The sequence below is a fragment of the Eleutherodactylus coqui genome, chromosome 6 (assembly GCF_035609145.1).
Source record: "Eleutherodactylus coqui strain aEleCoq1 chromosome 6, aEleCoq1.hap1, whole genome shotgun sequence".
NCBI lineage: Eukaryota > Metazoa > Chordata > Amphibia > Anura > Eleutherodactylidae > Eleutherodactylus > Eleutherodactylus coqui.
This window is the reverse complement of record NC_089842.1, coordinates 119,367,785-119,384,573: the sequence shown is the minus strand read 5'-3', so window position 1 is coordinate 119,384,573 and position 16,789 is coordinate 119,367,785. Positions and strand designations below refer to the sequence as shown.

General features: G+C 46.0%; 1 protein-coding gene across 3 annotated transcripts in view; it reads right to left on the bottom strand.

Annotated features, from left to right (window-relative positions):
* The window catches only part of AMN (amnion associated transmembrane protein), a 62,306-nt gene that overhangs the window by 9,013 nt on the left and 36,504 nt on the right, over positions 1-16,789 (bottom strand). For all 3 annotated transcript variants that reach the window (XM_066605727.1, XM_066605728.1, XM_066605729.1), the window contains 3 exons: positions 8,970-9,107; positions 8,738-8,846; positions 6,821-6,903 (listed from right to left, as the gene is read on the bottom strand). In XM_066605727.1, coding sequence (XP_066461824.1) covers positions 6,821-6,903; positions 8,738-8,846; positions 8,970-9,107 — 330 coding nt within the window. The remainder of the gene's footprint in view (positions 1-6,820; positions 6,904-8,737; positions 8,847-8,969; positions 9,108-16,789) is intronic.

Sequence of the window (16,789 nt, the reverse complement as noted above, 5' to 3'; positions counted from 1 at the left end):
GGGACAGGAAGCGGAAAATACAAAAGGTAACCCCCACCACCGGCTCACCAGTGTGTACCAAATAACTACAGTGACCCGGCTTTGCTTAACCAATCATTTTTAATACAGAAACCATAGTACAATAAGTTACTTCACGTAAAAATAACTCAAGGGGAGGGAAAAGCCCCTATGGTGTCAGGATGACTTCAAGAAAAGGAATTAACAGGTAGGACCTAATTCCTGTCTTCCCCTCATCATCCTGACAGCATACACCTGGAGAAGTGCCAACAACCAAGGGCTTTAGGGAGGGACCACTGCCTGTAGCACCTTCCGCCCAGAGGCCATATCACGGCTGGCCCCCAGGTCCAGGCGATAGTGTTTAGTGAAGGTATGAGTGCTCGACCATGTGGCGGCTCTGCAGATCTGGTAGGTTGTCGCCTGGGCTCTCTCCACCCAGGAACAGGCGACCGCCCTAGTGGAATGGGCTCTAACGTCGCCCGGAAGTGGGATCCCCTGGGATCTGTATGCCTCTTCTATGGCCCTCCTGACCCAACGCGCTAAGGAGTCCTTAGTAGCGGCCCCTCCTCTGCGTGGACCCTGAAATTGAATAAAGAGATTGGTAGACTTCCTGAAGGGATGTGTGACCTCCAAATACTTCAGGACTGCCCGTCTAACATCTAGATTATGGAACCTCTGCTCCGTGGTGTTACGGGGTTCCTGGCAGAAGGAGGGAAGTACTATTCGCTGTTCTCTGTGGAAGTCTGTGAGAACGTTCGGTTGGAAAAAGGGGTCAGGCCTGAACTCTATTTTATCTGGGAAGGTGGTCATGTACGGGGTCCTAATAGAGAGGGATTGGATCTCCCCGATCCGTCTGGCGGATGTGATGGCGACTAGAAAGGCAACCTTATAGGAGAGGATCTTCACTGATAGATCTTCCCGGAGCTCAAAGGGGTGTGCGCAGAGGGCCTGCAAAACAAGGTTCACGTCCCATGGGGGCATGGTTTCCCTTATAAAGGGGTGGAGTCTAACTGCCCCTTTCAGAAACTTTTTAACTAGCCTAGGGTTGCCTAAGGGAAAGTCAAAGAAGGCCCCAAGGGCGGCCACCTGGACCTTAAGGGTACCAGGTCTTAGCCCCATGTCCAAACCATCCTGTAGGAACTCCAATATCTTGTTAATTTCAGGCTGTTGGAGGTCATGTATACTATGCCCCAACCACCTAGAGAAGGTATCCCACACCCTAGAGTATATATTTCTGGTGGATTTTTTGAGGCTCTCACATAAAGTAGTGGTCACCCTCCCTGATAGGCCCTGGCTCAGGTATTTTACCCGCTCAGCTTCCAGGCCGCCAGTCTGAACTGTCGGACCTTTGGGCATATCAGGGGACCCTGCTGCAGGAGGTCGTCTCTCTGTGGCAGATGTAGAGGATCCTGTGTCGAGAGAGCGGCCAGGAGCGGGAACCAGGGTCTCTTGGGCCAAAATGGGGCCACCAGGATGACGGAGCCTGGGGACCCCTGAATTTTCCTTAGGACCAGAGGAATCAGGGGGATAGGTGGGAAGGCGTATGCAAGGTCCCAATCCCAAGCCTGGGATAGTGCGTCTATTCCCAGGGAGTCCCCGTCTGCTCCCCTGGAGAAAAAACAGGGACACTTGGTGTTCTCCCGGGAGGCGAACAAGCCCACCTTTGGTGTCCCCCATCTTTCTATAATTAGTTGGAATGCGTGTGGATGTAGAGTCCACTCCCCGGGGTCTATCTTCCTGCGGCTGAGATGGTCCGCCGTGGAGTTCTCTGGGCCCCTTAAGTGGTACGCTGTGACGGAAGGTGTCCGCTGCTCTATCCACCCGAGAACTTTCGCCGCCAGGTCTTGGAGTCGAGGGTTCCGCGTGGATCCCTGGTGGCGAATGAGGGACACAGTTGTTATGTTATCCGAAAAGATCCTAATGTGTCTACCCCTGATCTCTGTCTCGAAGCCCCGAATGGCATTCCAGACAGCGCAAAGTTCTTTGTAGCTGGAGGATTGAGTAGCTTCCTCCCGGTTCCAGCCCCCTTGGATGTAATGATGGCCTAAGTGGGCCCCCCAGCCAGTTGCACTTGCGTCAGTAAAGATGGATACTGGGGATGCGGGGTACCAAACCGTGGCTCTGGCAAGGTTAGAGGTAGACATCCACCACTCCAAGGAGGACTTTATCTTGTGGGTAAGGACGACGCTCCGATCCAGGGAGGCGGGGGATTTATCCCAGTTGCTTAGGATAAAGTCTTGGAGAGTTCTACAATGTAACTGGGCCCAAGGGACTACCCCGATGCAAGATGTCATGAGGCCGAGGACCCTCATGCCTCTCCTAAGGAAGACTTTGGTGGTTAGAGAAAGTGCCTGACACTCGTCCTGGATCGCTTTTTGCCTTTCCAGGGGAAGGGATGAGCACTGGCGGTGTGAGTCCAGAATCACTCCCAGAAATGTTTTCTTTTGCTCGGGCAGAAGACTGGATTTTACGGAGTTGATGATCCAGCCTAATGACTCGAACAGACGGAGTGTGAGGTTGACCTGGAACCGGAGTTCTGAAGCCGATCCTGCTACGATCAGGAAATCGTCGAGGTATGAGACAATCAACACCTTGTCAGTCCTTAGTGCCGCCACCATCTCTAACACCAGTTTGGAGAACACCCGGGGTGCGGAGGAAATCCCGAACGGCAGACACGTAAATTGAAAGTGAGAGACAGACCCATCTATCACCAGGGCGAATCGCAGAAATTGCTGGGAATCTGTGTGTATGGGGACATGGTAGTAGGCATCCTTTAAGTCCACGGTGGCCATGACACTATCTGGCGCAATTAAGGGGATTGCTGACCGCACCGATTCCATTTTAAATCTTTGATAGGAGATAGATTTATTCAGGAATTTCAGATTAATTATGGTCCTATAGGACCCGTTAGGTTTTTTGACGAGGAACAAGGGGGAGTAGCACCCCTTGAACAGTTCTTCTGCGGGAACCCGAGTGATGGCCCCCAGGGACAACAGCTCCTGCACCCCCAACTGGAGGGCCTGAGCAGATGAAGGTGACTGGCAGGGGGTGACCACGAACCTCCGGGGAGGAGGGGAGGAAAATTCAATTTTATAACCTTCCGAGACTAGGCGTAAGGCCCAGGGATTGGAGGTCACTTCACTCCATCTAAGGGCGAACCCTCTCAGCCTACCCCCTACTTGTAGGATCCCGGAAAGCGGATTCTCACCCTTTCCGCCTTTGGGATAGGACCAGCGTCCGGTTTTTCCTTTCCCTTTGTATGTTCTAGAGGAAACAAAGGGAGGAGGGTAGGAGGAGGGAGGCCGCTTGAAGGCTTTCTCTGACGGTAGTCCCTGGCTCTTATCCGATGCCTTCTCTAGGAGTGTATCCAAGGAAGGCCCAAAGATTCTGTGTCCTTGGAAGGGCAGGGAACAGAGTCTGTTCTTGGAAGAGTTATCCCCTGTCCAGGCCTTAACCCAGACAGCCCTCCTGGCTGTGTTTGAGAGGGCTGCTGAGCGGGCCCCGAACCTCACCGACTCCATAGAGGCGTCTGCCAGAAAGCCGGTTGCCTGCTGGAGGAGGGGAAGGCAGTTGGAGATGTCTTCCCTAGAGCCCCTCTGAGAAATCAGCGTCTGGAGTTGGTCCAACCAGACCGTCATAGATCTCGCCACAGATGTGGCCGTGATGTTGGCTTTAACGGTCAGGGCCGCAGTCTCCCAGGCCTTTTTCATTGCGCAATCCACTCTGGTATCTAGTGGATCCCACAGTTGGGAAATGTCCTCAAAGGGGAGGGCTGCTTTCTTTGAGACTCTGGCGACCGCCAGATCTACCTTAGGGACGGTTTCCAGGAACTTGATATCTTCTGGTGTGAACACCATCCGATCCTTGAATTCCTTGGACAGGAAGAATTTCTGATCTGCCTGCTTCCACTCCGTCAGGATCAGCTGTCTTAAGATGTCATTAACTGGAAATGACGGTTTTGGCTGTGGTAGGAGCCCCCGGAACAGGCTATCCTGAAAGGATAGCTGCTGCGGCACCTCTTCCTCCACCTGCATGGTGCGCCGGACCGCGGTTAACAGCTGACCCAGGTCCGCCGATGAAAAGAAATACTTCCTTGCATCCTCCATGGGCGGCATGGATTCTGAGGGAGAATCTTCTAGGAGTCCTTCCTCAGAGTCTGACTCATCCATTCGTGACCGCCTTAACCTTTTCGTGGGGGGCGGTAGAGAAAGAGATGAGAGAGAGGCTTCAATCTTCTCGCGGATCATGGATCGGATGTCCGACATGCCCAAGGAGCCCTCTTCACGGACCACTTTCTCCGTACAGTCCGCACATAGTGGCTTGGTGTGGCCCTCTTCTAGCCGCCGCAAGCAAACCGGACATTTGCGCACTCGCTTTTTGGCCTCTCTAACCTTTTGAGCCTCTCTGTCCTAAGAGACGGAGACAGCAAAAGGGACTTCCAGCACCTGACTTGTTTTCTAAATCCTCCCCCCTTCCCGGTACAGACCCCAAAGGTGGTCTACTCACCAGCAGGCTGCTTTCAGCGTCCTCTCTGGCTGACATCTTCAGTAAGGTGCAGACAGGAGAGATGCAGGGGAATCCAGCCTTTTAAATTTTCAAATTTGGCGCCGACACGCCCCCCATACCTGTCTTCTGTGCTGGATCCCCGCTGGAGACGCTGGCGTCCCAGCTCTGCAGGTACCGGGGCTGCTTCCTACCAGCACGACTACCCCACTGGGCAGCGTACTGGGGGAGGGTTTTCCCACAGGGGGAACAGTGCTGGGTAGATCCTGCGGGTGAGGGTCCCCACGTAGGGTCTCACCCGCGCAAGCCCTGCCAGCCCGAACAGAGAGTCGTCCCCCCACGGGCGGACAGGCTGCATGGGAGTCTTCTTTCTTCATTTTACCTCCAGCATGCACCTGGAGGCTCCACTTGGACTGTCCTGTAGGGACAGGAAGACACACTGGTGAGCCGGTGGTGGGGGTTACCTTTTGTATTTTCCGCTTCCTGTCCCAACAGGTGTCCAGCGGACAACCTCCAGGTGTATGCTGTCAGGATGACGAGGGAAAAGTAATTATGTTGATATTGACAGAAACTAATTTTCTTTATGAGATCCGTAGGTTTCGGCTTCCCAGTTTACATATGGACAGCTGAAGTCGCCATAATAATTACCTCATTGTGATTTGCTGCTTCATCTATTTGCTTCAGTAATAGATTTTCGATGGCTTCTGTTATATTTGGTGGTCTATAGAAAACTCTGATAAGGATTTTATTATTGTTTTTTCCTCCAAGTATCTCTACCCATAGATACTACACACAGTCATCTCCCTCATATATTTTCCCATAATGTTGGCTTTAAACAGGACTCTACATAAAGACAGACCCCCTCTACCTTTTCATTTTTTTACCCATTCTAAACAAACTATAACCCTGTAAGTTCACTACCGAGTCACAGCTTTCATCCAACCAGGTCTCCATTATTCCCACTATGTCATAGGTTTCCTCAGACATTATTACTTCCAGTTCGTCATCCTTATTGGTCAGATTTCTAGCATTAGTCACCATACAGTTTAGAGAGTTTTGGATATTTTTAATTTTAGGTGCATCTCTACTAAGTGTTCTGGCAGTTCTAACCCCTCCCACTGCTCCACCCCCATTCTCGGTACTTATGGCCTTTTTACACAGGCCGACAGTCGTTTAAACAACGACACGAGGGCTGATGTCACCGCTAAGGTCATCAGCACTTATGCAGAGAGTTTACACAGAAATACTCGGGCTTCTCGCCAGCTTCTTGCTCGGTGCTTAACCTCCTACATGAAGCGCTGAGCAGGGGACGTTTACACAGGATGTAAAAACAGCGATCTAGCGTTGGCCATCCAGAGGACTGATGAACATCGTGCTTTACAGAAGTGTCTGACAAGGAACATTCTCCATGATTTCTGTTGGGACCAAAAAACCTTTGGAAAGCACCTACCTCCTATGTCAACGGGTTAAATCTAATACATTTTTTGTAGAATCAGAGAGTGATTAATCATGATACATCAGTAGAAAGGGGAAATAGTGACTTATGTGATGGGAATTGACTGACCACTACCGGAGATGACTTCCTGACCCATCCATCTGAGCCACACATGAATTCATGACATGAGGAAGCGAGTAAAGACACTACGAAGAACTAGAATGAAGTTTTGTGAGGGAGAAGCTATTGGTCTATGTATGATGAGCAGTCAACCACTGACACAGAACCAACTGTTATTACTGGTTTTATTAGCTTTTGGAAAAGCTGACTGACGATATAGGCACCACAACAGGTGACATCACTCAACTTTCCTAGACTTCTAGAAGTTAGGGTCATATCTCTACCTGCTCGCATCATTGCATAACTGGGCAATATTGCCTTTCAGGACTAGGAAGCTGGGTGATGACTCTTGTGAGAAATATTAATGTAACTCTTAGGTTGTCACAGCTTTGCTGAATGGCATAACTTGTTTGGGGATATCCCTTGCTCTATAGTGTTACTGTAGCATAAGTCGGCAATTCGGCCATTCTGGACTATATTCTTAGGACAACAGGGGTGGTTGCACAACTTTCCTAGAGGTCTACAGTTGGGAATAATAAATTTGTCTAGTTACCCAGAGATGGGGAAGGGGGTAATACTAGACAATATGATGGGTTTCTAAGCAAGCAGGGTGGATCATTGCAGGAGTGTACAGTAATAGGAGAAGAGTAACTGTCTCGATAAAGAGCGCTGGGAACGCGGAAGTACCTGGATCATTTTTATGAGACAATAAATAAAAGTTGATTTTTAACAGAAGTGCTGTGATTTTTACAAGAGTAACTGTACCAGACTGAGGAACGTGTGGATGAGACGGTTTCTGTAAGTCTCCAAGTTGAATGTAGAGATGTATTCTAGGGAGATGATGACACCTATTAACAAGTAAAGGATGGGAAGATTTGTTTGAGATTAATATAATTCAAGTACAGCACAAAGTAAGGCCTCATGTCCACGGGGAAAATCAGGCCCGCTGCGGATTCTCCATGGAGAATCCGTAGCGGGTCCCTCCTTTCCCGGGGACATTAGGCCTGAAAATAAGAATAAACTCACCTGTCCTTGACGCTGCGGGTCTCCCCTCTGTCACGGACGGATCTTCTTCCTTCGGCCCGGCGCCGGGCACATCCGCCAGGCTGAAGAAAGAAGATCCGGCCGCGACAGAGGGGAGACCCGCAGCGTCAAGGACAGGCGTGTTTTAATTCTGGTACGGGTGTTCCGCCGATCCGTCAGTCATCACTTCCTAACAAAGATCAAGGCTGCTTTTGATTAATATAGAATAAAGTTGCCAGAGTTCATTTTGTAGGCCTGCGTCAAAGACAGAGGTAAGTCTCCTACAGGACAGGTACACCATGTAGTGTAGGGACTAGAGATGAGCGAGCATACTCACTAAGGACAATTACTTGATCAAGTATTGTCCTTAGCGAATACCTGCCCGCTCGGGAGCAAAGATTCCGCTACCGGGGCGGGGGAGCGGTGAGTTGCGGCAGTCAGCAGGGGGGAGCGGGGGGAGGGGGAGAGGGAGAGAGAGATCTCCCCTCCATTCCGCCCCGCTCTCTCCCGCTGCTCCCTGCTCCCCGCCGGCAGCCGAATCTTTTCTTCCGAGTGGGCAGGTACTCGCTAAGGGCAATGCTCGATCGAGTATGCTCGCTCATCTCTAGTAGGGACTCATCTTGGTGAGGTCATCTTGCCAGGAATAAAATGTACACCAAGAACCCCAAATATAAAAGTAAATATTTTTATCATCTTCAACTGCATTTCTATGACATCACATGACCTCATGACTGCAAAAACCTTGGCGTCCGCAGGATGCTGCTGCAATGTCATTTGTATTCTGTGGATCAGTACAATTACAGCAATTAAAAAAAAACTATATGTAGTACTACTTTAAAAAGTGAAATAACTTTAAAAAATAGTTTTCTGTCACCATATCCTGACCTCATAACGGTTTACATTTCCATTGATGCAGCTGTGTGATGGCTTGTTTTTTTGTGGGGTGATCTGTGTTTTGGGGTACATATAACTTTTTGTTCATTTTTTTTCTTGGAGGCGGGGTGACCAAAAAGGCACAATTTTCACTTTGCATATTTATTTTCAGACAGGTGTTTACTGTACAGGATTAACAAGGTGATATTTTAAATTATTTAGACTTTTACGGATGCAGCAACACCAATAGTTATTATTTAAAACATTTGTTTTAATTTTTTGATGCAATGGCTGGGAAAAGGGGGAGATAAGCTGTAGATTTTTAAAATTTTTGTTCTATTTAAAAAAAAAATCTTATTTTACTCATTTTTTATTTTTTTTTAGTTCCCATGGTGAACTTGAAATCGTTTGATTGCTCATATAGTAAAATGCAATGCTACAGAATGCCATTACACTGTATTCTAACAGGCATCCTATTAAGATGTCCCACGGGCGCGTCTTAATAGACAATCATTCATGGCAGCCCTGGGGGCCCTCAGTGGGCCCATGGTTGCCATGACACTTGAACGGCACCTTGAAATCTCGTCGTAGGAGGGCTGTTTGGGACATCATAGGCCTGACCACAACATTTAAATACCACTGTCAGAACAGAAAGTGGCATTTAAATGGTTAACAGCCATGATCGGGAAGGGGTTAAAGGCTTACTGCATACTACTTTTGATTAATAACACAGTATGTACTGGTGATGAGGAGGGGGATAGTGTTCGGTCTTCTGTGTGCACCTACCACAGATGCCGCAGCAATGTCCAATGGGCTGCAGGGGACTCGCACAGGTCACTTCTGGACACTTATTGCCAGAATACTGGAGACGGGCAGAGCAGATTTCTTGGAGCATCTAGAAGGAAACCGCAAAGACAGGAATTTGTACTTTCCTTGTAGATAAACACGTGAGCAGATTATGTGGTTTTCACGAGTACAAGTTGTTCCATAGTGTAAATCGAGCGTACCGTGCCCTTACCTCATCATTGCCGCACAAGCAGCCCGTGTCATCCTGGCATCTCAAATTCATAATCTGAGGTTGGACAGGTCCGGGGAACTGCAGCTTCCCGGTGGGTGACTTAAGATATTGTGAAAAGTCTTCATTGTTGGTGAATTTCTAAGAGTGGAATCAAGAGAAAAATAGGAAAATGATCATTTAATTCCGGAGACCAATGTATTTATTGTTTAATAAACCTTTCTGAAAAAAGTGCAAAAGTCATTAGTGCAGAATCGCTCTCTTTTGATTTATCAGAACAGGGAGCCAATACAAAGAATAATAATCTGCACATAGGGCCAACATATTCCGAAGCACTTTACAAGTCAGAGTGAAGGTGCACAAATAAGACATTACATATAGTATTAATCCAATAGTTTGAACAATTAGGCCGGGTTCACACGGGGTGGATTTGCTGCGGAAATTCTGTCCGGAATTTTGCAGCGGCAAATCCGCCTGCGGACGCTAATCCGGGGATTAGCCAGCCATGTGGACGAGATTTCTCAGAAATCTCGTCCACACGGGACGGCAAATCCGCCGCGGCAAAGCCGGCAGAAGCCGGCACTGCAGCGCGGATTAGCCGGCCGCAGCATGCTCATTCTTTTTCTTCCTCCGCTGCAGCCGCGCTCTCCTCTATGGGAGCGCCGGCCGCAGCGGAAGAGCGAGCGGCCGGGTCGCTTCAAAACCCGTGGCTAAGTGCCGCGAGTTTTGAAGCAGCGCTTCTCCTGGCGGAAATCTCACGGTTTTTCGCTGAGGCCAAATTGCGAGATTTCCACCGGGATTCTGCTGTGTGGGAACCCAGGCTTAGAGTGAGGGTCCTGCTCATAAGAGCTTGCAGTCTATGAGGAACTAGGGGTGAACAAGTGCTTGTTCAATACAACGATCCAGCCATCCTTTATATAAGTAGGGTACTATACATATATACATAAAGCTGTGTGATCTGCTGTATCTGTATATATACAGGTAAGAAGTGCAATAGGGGTGCGGGGAATACCGTCGTATGAAGGCAGTCAGCTTTCCAAGGGGGAATATAGAAGCCAGATAAATGGAGAAGAGTTGAAATCAGGTCTGTGGCAGGTCTCCCTAAAAAGATGTGGTGCTAGGGCACACTTAAAATTGGGCATTGGGAATTAACCTGATTGTCAGTGGTAGCGCATTCCAGGAAATTGTTGCAGCTTGGAAAAAATCTTAGAGATGGGAGTGGGAGGTTCCGATTAAAGGGGAACTTAGTCCATTTAGGCAAAATGATTATCGTTCAAAAAAAAATCGTTGGACCGCGTGAACTTGAACAATTGTACGACAAATAAGAATTTGTTCGCTTCTCATTTGTCATTCATTTTATGCAGGCATAAAAATAATAGTTTGCTCATTCGCACATCTTTACGTGTGAACTGCGATCATTTGTTAGTTCACATTCATTGGTACAGTGAATAGGAATGATTGAGTGATTTGCAGATGTAATTCTGAACTAAATTGCGAACAATTTATATGCCTGTATAAATAGGCTGCACAAGCGAACAATTTATCGCTCCGTGTAAAAGGAGCCCAAGGTCACTAGCAGAGTGGTAGGGTAGCGTGGTAGACAGAGATGAGGGAGGAGATATAGGGCGGTGCAGCACTGTGGAGAGCTTTATGGATCAGAGTGATAAGTTTAACTTCTATATTTGACGGGCCACCAGTGTAATGATTGGCACAGGGTGGAGGTATCAATGTAGCGGATGGACAAAAAGATTAATCTGGCTGCTGCCTTCAGGATGGATTGGAGAGGACAGAGTTTAGGGAGGTGAAGCCCAATCTGTACTGAGTTGCAGTAATCAAGCTGAGAATGGATCATGGTAACAATCAGAGTTTTTGATGTCCCCACAATGAGAAAAGGGCGGATTCTGGAGATGTTTTTGAGGTACAGCTTACATAACATGAAAGTATGTGAATATAGGAAGTGAAGGAAAGATCATGGTCAAATATGACCCCAAGACAGCAGGTGTGCTCCTGAGTTATGATGGTATCACACACAGAGATTGAAATATCAGAAGTAGGTTTGTGAGCAGATGGCAGAAACACAAGAAGTTCAGTTTTTGAGAAAATTCCATTTTAGATAGAGAAACAACGTAGCATTCAATATAGCAGACATGAAAACACTGGTGTTATGTAGCAGCGAGGGTGAGAGGTCACTGGAAGAAGTATATAATTGAGTGTGATCAGCTTAGAGATGGTACTGAAAGCCAAATCTGTTGATAGCTTGTTTAGTAGGGGCTGTGTCAATGAAAATAGAGAAGACTGAGGACTGACCCCTGAGGGACCCCAACAGCAAGGGGAAGAGGAGAAGAAGCGAGTTGGCAAATGGATACACTGAATGAGTAGTCAGAGAGGTAAGAGTAGTTTTCTAAAGGCCAATAGAGCGAAGCATACTGATGAGAAGTTGGTGATCTACAGTGTCAAATGCTACAGAAAGATCCAGAAGATCAGTAGAGGTGGTTGTGCTGTGACCCAGACCTAGGAGGCGTTTAAGCAGCGGTGCAGAAATAAGATGGTAGTTACGGTGGCTCTGCTGCTCCTCCTGGCAGAGTAGAAAAATGCCGTCCTAGGGTCTTTCTACACCAGTGGTAAAAAATAAACAATAAAAGAAAATAATATAGACAGTTTTTGTAGCCTGCTACACTTGTAGTCGGGTAGAGTAAGGTGTTACTTTATCATGACACCAGCCTTCCTACGGATAGTGACCCGTTCGAGGCAAAAATAATAAATACAAAAAGTGGATAACTAAACAATAAAAATGGGAGTAGTAGTCCTTGTCCCTGAAGCATTAGTGTGGTACCTCAGTGTAGGAGTTCGATGATGGGAAGAGACTTCAGGCCACAGACTATAGATAGTGAAAACAACTTGAACACTTATTTGCAAGGAGACAGAGAGTACTTGGATTTTGAGTAGTTACATTACTTGCATTACATTCACTTAAGGTAGATCATAGACTTTCATTATACTTGCAGACACAAAATGTTGCTGACACTGTTTTCAGGGGACTGACATTAGCTTCCAGCTTTTCCTCCCTAGCTTTGACTATTGCTTAACACTTAGATTACGGACTTGATTTCTCTTCTTTCTCTGCCTCTTTCTTCTCTCTCCTTCTGTTGCCTCTGCTAATTCTCCATCATATTTGGTATCGTACTCACACTTTTGATGTTACCTCCCAACGCACCGGATAGAGTACATGGTTGCCTTCTTCCTCCCTGGTCTCTATCTCAGATGTGTCTGGACTAGACTGGTTCTGATGAGTGATATGATATTCTCCTAGTTCCTCCCCAGTCTCTATCACAGGCTCCCTGGACTAGGCTAGCTAACCCCACCAACTCTCTATCTTTTATACTTTCACTGCTAACCAATCCTGAGCTGGGGAAATCTGTCTACCCAATCACAGGCTAGGTAGGGGGTGAATGTCAGGTGCTAGAGCAGGTTAGGGTGCATTCTGCAAAGTCATACCATGTTAGGTGGTAGGAACACCAAAAGTTAACCCTTAATTGACCAAATACACTCCTAAAACGCATAATTACACACCTTTCTACATATATCTATACATTTACATCACATATTACCGGCAATGCTGTGGGACCCCAACTCTGGGGCACTACAGTTGCAATTAAATTTAGCCATCAGGAGATCGTTTCACACTTTAGCAAAAAGCGATTTCTATAGAATTTAGAGTAAATGATCCAAACTGTAAGGGGTCAAGAAGAGAGTTATCAAAGAGCTAGCTTATTAGGTTCAAAGAGTTTGGAGATGAAAGGGAGTTTAGAGATGAGTCGGTAGTTGGCCTAATAAAGACATGGTTTCTTTAGTAATAGGCATATGACTGCATCTTTAAAGAAAAGTGAACTAGATGAGGTGCAAATAATAGATTTCACTCTGTCAAATAGCCATTTACTCTATTGGGCAGCATGCGGTAACTGGGCACTGCTGTACACTGTAGCTATGCTTTTTCTGATAGTTTAACTGGAAGACAATATATAGAAAGAGAACATCTATTAAAAAGAAACAGAATTATAGTAACATAGTATGTAGGCTGAAAAAAAGACAAATGCCCCTCTAGTTCAGCCTGTTTCCACCCCCCACCCCCAAACTCAAAGTAACTAAACCCCAGTGAGAAAAAGAATACTTTCAGGTATCATAGACACTAAGCCACAGTAGTCCAGTCAAATTAGGAACAAAAAAGGGCTCAACCTTGCAAAAGGTCATGTAGTACAAATTGTTTTATATGTTGTTAGAACCTAAGCCAATAGTAAGAAACCAAGTCTGGAGCTTTGAAAGACCTGTGTGAGCTACGTAGTACCCAAAAAACAGTGAAATTTTTGCAATTTTCACTTTTTGCTTAATATTTCCTAAATATACATCTGATAGAAAAAGTTACACATACCTTTTTGAAGTAGATTCATATCTTGTCAAATATAGCAAAAAATACTCATCCAATGAGGACAGTCATAGTTAATGAATTTGATATACATTTAGCTTTGCATGAGGTGCCTACCTTGTGTGAAATATAAAGTATTAAAAAAATCTTTTGGGCTTCACTATGACAATGGGACTTGCCAGATCTTAAGAGACAAATTAAAAACTGCAATGGATAAACTGGAAGGCAGTGATCCCACATCAAAGCTGTGGGTTCAATATTTATGCATTGTCTACCCTCATGAAGCTATTCATCCAGGCAGAGCGGATGATTGGAAGCTTCACCTGGACACTGTCCATTAAATGCTACCACTCTTTCATTCAGCCGGTCACTTGTTCTATGCAGAGAGTGCCCATCTATACCTGCAAGATATGATGGCTGTAGAGCAGCGATGGATCCAACGGAGTTTGACATGTTCACAAAAAGTTTTGTTCTGGCCTGTGCACAGATTTGACCATCGAGCAGAATCTGATGAGGTTGATGAAAAGCTACGGCGGACTGACACAGGGGTGGTGAATTTCCAGCAGTGTGCTTGCACGGTGGACCGTAGGAATGGTGAACATATGTGAGGAAGTGGAACATTTCTATGACATCTCCTGTCCTACTGCTGAACATGTTGATATGAGGCCTTCTCGAATCAATGCTGATATGGAAAAGCTAAAAAACTGGTTCAGTTTTTCAGTTCTCTACCATCCATTTCCCATTACTGATAAGTTGCTTTCCATCAGTAGTGGAATTGTAGGAGGTCAAAACATAAATTGCCACATGGCCCAAGAACTGGGAACCGAAGGAGTGATGAAAATTGTTGGTAACAGATTTGGTAAAGTAACCTTCAAACATAAGGACAAAGTAGCCACATGGGCATCCATCACCAGCTCCGTTAAAGTGGCAAACAAGAGAGTAGTCGTCGATCCACTTACAATTTTCTAGAGGGTGTGCATAACAAAGAAATCGGACGAGGAATTAAAAAATCATTTCAAGTATGAATTAGCCCCATTTCCAATGTCTTTGTTCAATGAACAGGGGATGCGAAAGGGAACCAAATCCAGTCTCTACTCTGCTTTTACCTCACTTGCCAGCCACACGCCAATTGACACCAATCGACACCAATCTGCATGTAGTTGTGGATGGTGGATACTTTTTACACAGGGTTGTCTGGCAAAGGAAAAATTCCGTAACAGCCATTGTCTCAGGTCATGTCAGCTATGTAAAAAAGCACTTTGGCAGCAATGTCTCGATTGTTTTCTACGGTTACCCTGAGGAGGCCGCCAAGAAAACACCAAAAGTGCTGAAGGACTGTGACTCTGTGCTGCTAACTTCTGCAGTGACATACTTTTTGAGATCTCCACAATCATCCAACTACCTCAGGAAAAACTATTAGCCAATGAAAACAACAAGAGGCGCTTCCTCACACTTCTTTGTGATGCATTTGAGCAGCGGGGTGTAGAAGTGAAAGTAGCCAAAAGAAGATGCTAATCAGGACATCACTGACATGGCACTGTCCAAAAAGTACAATATTTGACCGTTTGATCCCAGTAGGAGATGTGGACCTCCTCATCCTCCTCTATGGTTTGGGCTCAGGCGCAACAAACATCTACATACAGAAGAGTAGCAGAGATGAAGCCGTCTCCTACGAGAACAAGGAAGAAAACCCTATGTTTACCGAATGACGTGAGAAGCCTTCACCTGCTCAAGAGGAAGATTTCTCGAAGCCAGGGCCGTCAAAGCAGATGAAATTATATTGAGATATATTGATTTTTACATGTACATATTCATTTTTTATTTCACACCTTCTTTCTTGAAATTACATTACTACGTGAACTGTTTTCATTGATTTTTCCCAAAATCATTTTTTCCAGGTTTTTAGTTATATGCTATTTTTGAGAGAACCATTGACCATATGGGTGCCAGTTAGAGCTCAATTGAAAGCAAAATAAATTTATTTCAAAATCATTAACTATGACTGTCCTCATGGATGAGTATTTTTTACTATATTTGACAGAATACATGACTAAAACAAAAATCTTTCACTTTTTGGAACAAATGCCCAAGGAGAACATACAAACTCCATACAGATGTTCTCAATCAGCCATGAACCTAGAACCCCAGTGCTACAAGGCAACTGAGCCATCAAACTTCTTCCTGTTTCCTCCTCCTGCTGCTTCTTCTCCAGAGCAGAAGATCATTTTATTATTCTTCATCTGCCCTTTCTCGTCTTCCTTCTAGTTCTTCTCTTTTTCCACTGGGGAAGAAAGAACAAAGAGCAAGCATGGTGGCTCAGTCATTAGCACTGTTGCCTTGCAGTGCTGGGGTCCTAGGTTCAGATTTGTGCAAGAAAAACATCTACATGGACTTTGCATGTTCTCCGTTTCCTCCTCCAGAGGACCAAGCATGGTGTGGTAGCTCAGTTGTTGGCACTGCTGGAGTTGTAGGCAACAGTGCTAATAACTGAGCACATTCATAGAAGCAAATGGAGAAACAATACTGGTAGTCTGATGCCGCTCTCCAATAAATCTCAAGAGGCAGTGGGATAAAATTTATCCAACTTCTCTTTCTATTGTGTCAATTAAACCATCAGATACGTGTTTTGGGGTAGGCCCCTTTATAAGTCAAGCTGGGTTAGACATAACTCTTGGGGCTGGAGAATATACCTAAAAGTGCTGATGTTACTAGGAGGCGCTGTAAGCCTAACCAGGGAACACCATGAGAAGTGGTAATGACTCCAGCCTCAAGCGTGACACCTGTACTATCTGCTCTGGGGAAAGAACAACAAGAATAAAACTTTAAAAAAAACATCCGAATGTTGTCTTCGGTCAGATTTGAACCTACAACTCTAGCACTTCAAGGTAGGAATGCTAACAACTGAGCCACCATGCTTGGTCTTCTTTTTTTGGGGAGGAGGAGACAGAAATACAGAACATACAAAGTCCATGCATATGTTGTCCTTGGACAGATTTGAACCTTGGATGCCAACATGCAAGACAACAATGCTAATGACTGGACCACCATGCTTGATCTTATCTTTCCTTTTTCCTCCAGTGGAAAAGGAGACAAAGAAGGAAGAGGATAAAGGAGATGAAGGAGAATAAGATGATCCTCTTCTCCTTCTTTTACTCCTGCTCCTCCTGTGTGGAATTTGAAGCAGTTGGAGGAAGAAGGAAGAAACTTGGTGGCTAGCACTGTTGCCTTGTAGCTCTGGGGTTCTAGGTTCACGGTTGCTTGACAACATCTGCATGGTGTTAGTATGTTCTTTTTGGTTTTATTCTTCTTCTCCTCCTCCATATTCTGCTCCTCTAGAGAAGGTAGAAGAAAGAAACGTGGGGTGGCTCAGTTGTTAGTGCTGCTGGTTTACAGTGCTGGAATT